The sequence below is a fragment of the Trichomycterus rosablanca genome, chromosome 1 (genome assembly GCF_030014385.1).
Source record: "Trichomycterus rosablanca isolate fTriRos1 chromosome 1, fTriRos1.hap1, whole genome shotgun sequence".
Lineage (NCBI taxonomy): Eukaryota > Metazoa > Chordata > Actinopteri > Siluriformes > Trichomycteridae > Trichomycterus > Trichomycterus rosablanca.
The window spans coordinates 67,860,673-67,864,497 of record NC_085988.1 but is presented as its reverse complement, the minus strand read 5'-3'; the positions used below and the strand labels follow the sequence as shown (position 1 = coordinate 67,864,497).

The window sequence follows — 3,825 nt, the reverse complement described above, 5'->3', positions numbered from 1 at the left end:
TTCAGTTATATTGTAATGCATGCATGGACAACATTGGCATTTATAGCAAAGATTGCAAAGTTTTTGAAACTGTACTGGAACATTAGAGCACCATTCAAATTGTATTATGTGTCCAAAATCCTTTATGGGTATTAAGCTTTTATGGGAGTTAAGACAGGCTTGTGAAGGCCAAAAATAAAGAATTTATGACATTGCTATACTTAAATTAAACACATTTTCTCCCTCACAAATGTATGAAAATTGAACGGTTGTTTGTTTCACTGTAATCCTCAAATGACACAAACAGGCACTTGGTTTTGAGTGCATAATTAGTTATTGCAAGTGGATTTCCCACAAAAACATATTTACCATTCATTTTAACATTGAACACATTTACAAATTATATGGTATGTTTGATCAGTGATAAAACTCCAGCAGACAGAGGTGTTTTCTATGGACGCCCGGATGCCATATTAATTACTGCAGCCGGCAATGACTGGAAGCTTCCAAACAAGAGGCATCAGCAGCCTGGGCAGCAAAGAAAAGCCTCCACAAAGCGCTAATTGGAGTGTGCGAGCGTACTGACAGAGTATAGGAGATAGGTTTCACAGAACTAGGGCTCAACAGAGGGGGGCAGGGGGACAACTGAATGGAACCCACGCTTCTTTTCTCAACTTCCTTGCTGAGCTAAAAAAGAGGAGAGAAGAAAGAGAGAGAAAAGGAAAAATGAGGGGGCTGGGGACTTAAATGTTGTCCTGATCTTGAACGCCACAGCCAAGTAAGAAAAATTACACAATTTATTGGCCAACCCCCTCAACTGCCCTCGCGTTATTCCTTACACCCGAGCGCACACACGCAAACCAGCGCCTATGCGCAATTATTCAGAGCTTTGGTGAGGGTCACTTGGGCTTTCGGAAGACTTTCTATTATTGTACTCTACACGAAACACACAAAACCCAGTGATGCTGCGTTAGCCCCACTGTAACAAAAAAGCGTGTAACAATCCTATACAAAAAGCGCTCTCAACTCCCTCCCGCACTGCACTTCTGCGCTGTAGCCCCTCCACCCAAATCTGACACATCAACTTTCTGGTGCTCCAAAAGAGACAACAACAAAACACGTGGCTATAATCAACTGCACAAAGTTTTGCCTTTGTATAAACTGCAGGAGAAATGCAAGGCAAAGTCAGTTGTCGCACACTTTGTAAATCCAGATTCATTACTGCATTTTATGTTCTGGTCTGAATATCCACATTATATTTGAAGGCTAATCCTGGAAACCAAAATCATAAAAGTACCAAATAATGATTTATTAGCAGCAAACGTTAAGGATACGTTAACTTGCAAATTAAGCAAACTTAATGATAAAGCATTGTACAATGAAGTTAAAACAATTGAATGATTTATAACTTAAGGTTTAACAATGAATTGTTACATTCCTGTTTGGGGGAGGCACAGTGGCTCAGTGAGTAGCAAGAAGGGTCCTGGGTTCAATCCCCAGGTGGGGTGGTCCTGGTCCTTTCTGTGTGGAGTTTGCATGTTCTCCCCTTGTCTGCGTGGGTTTCCTCTAGGAGCTCTGGTTTCCTTCCACAGTCCAAAGACATGCAAGTGAGATGAATTGGAGATACAAAATTGACTGTTTGACGTTACACTTGTAAACTGATGAATCTTGTGTGACGAGTAACTACCTGTTCTGTCATTAATGTTACCAAAGGGTGTAAAACATGACGGTAAAATCCTAATAAATAAATAAACATTCCAGTTTAATTAAAGCTACAGTATGGAACTTTGGTAAGAAAAAGTATGCAGAGCATTTATTCATTCTCCACTAATCGCTTCATTCTAGTCAGTTTGTGTTTCTGCAGAAACACAAGCTTCTAATAATATACTGAAGATCAAAACACAGTTAAACGTTTATTTATTTACACACTGGCAATCCACTTTTTACATGCTTAGAAAGGAATCCGGAACATACAAAACCTTTTACAGACAGTAACCAATAACAGAAGCCAAGGTCTTAGGGTTACTGATAGGCACCCAGTCCACCTGCTATGCCACCATGCAGAACTTGCAGAGCTTGACATTTTAGACATTCCCAGGTGAGTTACACATGTTTCTCATCATTAACTCTGTAATAATAAATACGTGTTGTTGCTTTAACGTAATGTAAACATTAAAGCAACGCAAATTCAATGTTTTAATTTTTTGTCTGAAATATCTATTTTGAATAAACACTGATGCTAAAGCATTTTTACCAGACAAAGTTTTTCTCGGACAAAAAAAAACTCTTGTCGCACTTCACTGCGAGTTGTTTATTCAGAGGCAGGAGCGGCACGCGCCCGGCGTACGCGCACCAACCGCACGGACTGCTGATCTCTCGTGGGCGTGGCCAGAGTCGAGCGCGTGGACCCGGCGCTGTATTGAAAAGGCGCACTGGCGCACTCTCGCACTCAGAAGCAGCAGGTCGGAGATCTGGCCAGGCTCGAAGTCCATTTACAAAGTCTTGGCACACGTGAACGCCACGAGCGAGACGCGAGCCCACCGGCCACTCCAAAGCAGAGCTTTTATAATTGTCGTCACACGCGAAAACTTTGTTTTTTTTTTTACTGAAATGGAAATCGCTGCCAAGATGGACCTAAGTGTGGAGCAAGCGCAGTTTGTGGCCCCTGCGTGCTTTTTTTCCAGCGCATCCCAGACTCTTGCACTGAGCCCAAGCGAAGGTCAGTGCGCATCCAGCAAGTCAGCGTCCAAGCAAACCAAGAGGCAGCGCTCGTCCTCGCCGGAGCTTCTGAGATGCAAACGGCGCTTAAGTTTTGCCGGATTCGGCTACAGTCTACCGCAACAGCAGCCGCACGCGGTGGCGAGGCGCAACGAGCGCGAGCGCAACCGGGTCAAGCTGGTTAACAACGGGTTCGCTACGCTGCGTGAGCACGTACCCAACGGAGCCGCCAACAAGAAGATGAGCAAAGTGGAGACCCTCCGATCAGCTGTCGAGTACATCAGGGCACTACAACAGCTGTTGGATGAACACGACGCCGTGAGTGCAGCCTTCCAGTCCGGCGTGATCTCTCCCAATGTCCCGCACACCTACTCCAACGATATGAACTCTATGGCCGGCTCGCCAGTCTCCTCTTACTCCTCAGATGAAGGCTCATACGATTCGTTAAGTCCAGAAGAACAGGAGCTCTTAGACTTCACAAACTGGTTCTGAGCACCTCATCAGGTTAGTTAGCTATACTTTCTTATACTGACATAGCTGTTTTGATTAATGTCTATGTATGTGCATAAACATATTGTTCCGCATCTGATCAGATATTATCTTACATTTTAGGAGGATCATGAACAATGTCAGCACTCCCTCCGGAGGCCCAGAGATTAATACCTCCGAGAACACAAGGCACTGCGTTTGCGCTCCCGTCCCGTTGGATAGACCAGAGTTCACGAAGAGACACTGGCCCATGCAAGAAAAGCGGCCAAAGCGACACGCATCATCCCACGTGTCCCGAGTCAAAGGACGTGAAGAGGAGACAGTGTAAAAAATAAAAGGCACAAATGCGCAGGGGTGTCCTTCCCCACAGCGCACTCGCCCCATCCATTTAGAATTTGCTATTTTTTTACTTTTATACATAAGCAATTCTATTTGAAATGTTATTTTTAACCTATGCTAAACCCAAAACAAAAATGTCTGTTTTGCACAGCAAATTCCCCAGTGTTGGTTTAATGTTTATATACAAGCAAACAATTTAGCACTGCAGTTGTCCAACACTGGAATAGTTAATCCACACTGTAGCTGTTTGTTAAATATTGGTGGGTGAAGACTTGTTTTACACTAGAAAAGATCATTCAA

At 43.7% G+C, this 3,825-nt stretch overlaps 1 protein-coding gene across 1 annotated transcript; it reads left to right on the top strand.

The window, feature by feature from the left end:
- The first annotated feature begins 2,589 nt into the window (after positions 1-2,589).
- ascl1a (achaete-scute family bHLH transcription factor 1a) lies at positions 2,590-3,189 on the top strand. Its single transcript, XM_063005618.1, has one exon. It carries the CDS (start codon positions 2,590-2,592, stop codon positions 3,187-3,189), a length of 600 nt encoding a protein of 199 aa, XP_062861688.1.
- Positions 3,190-3,825: the final 636 nt, after the last annotated feature.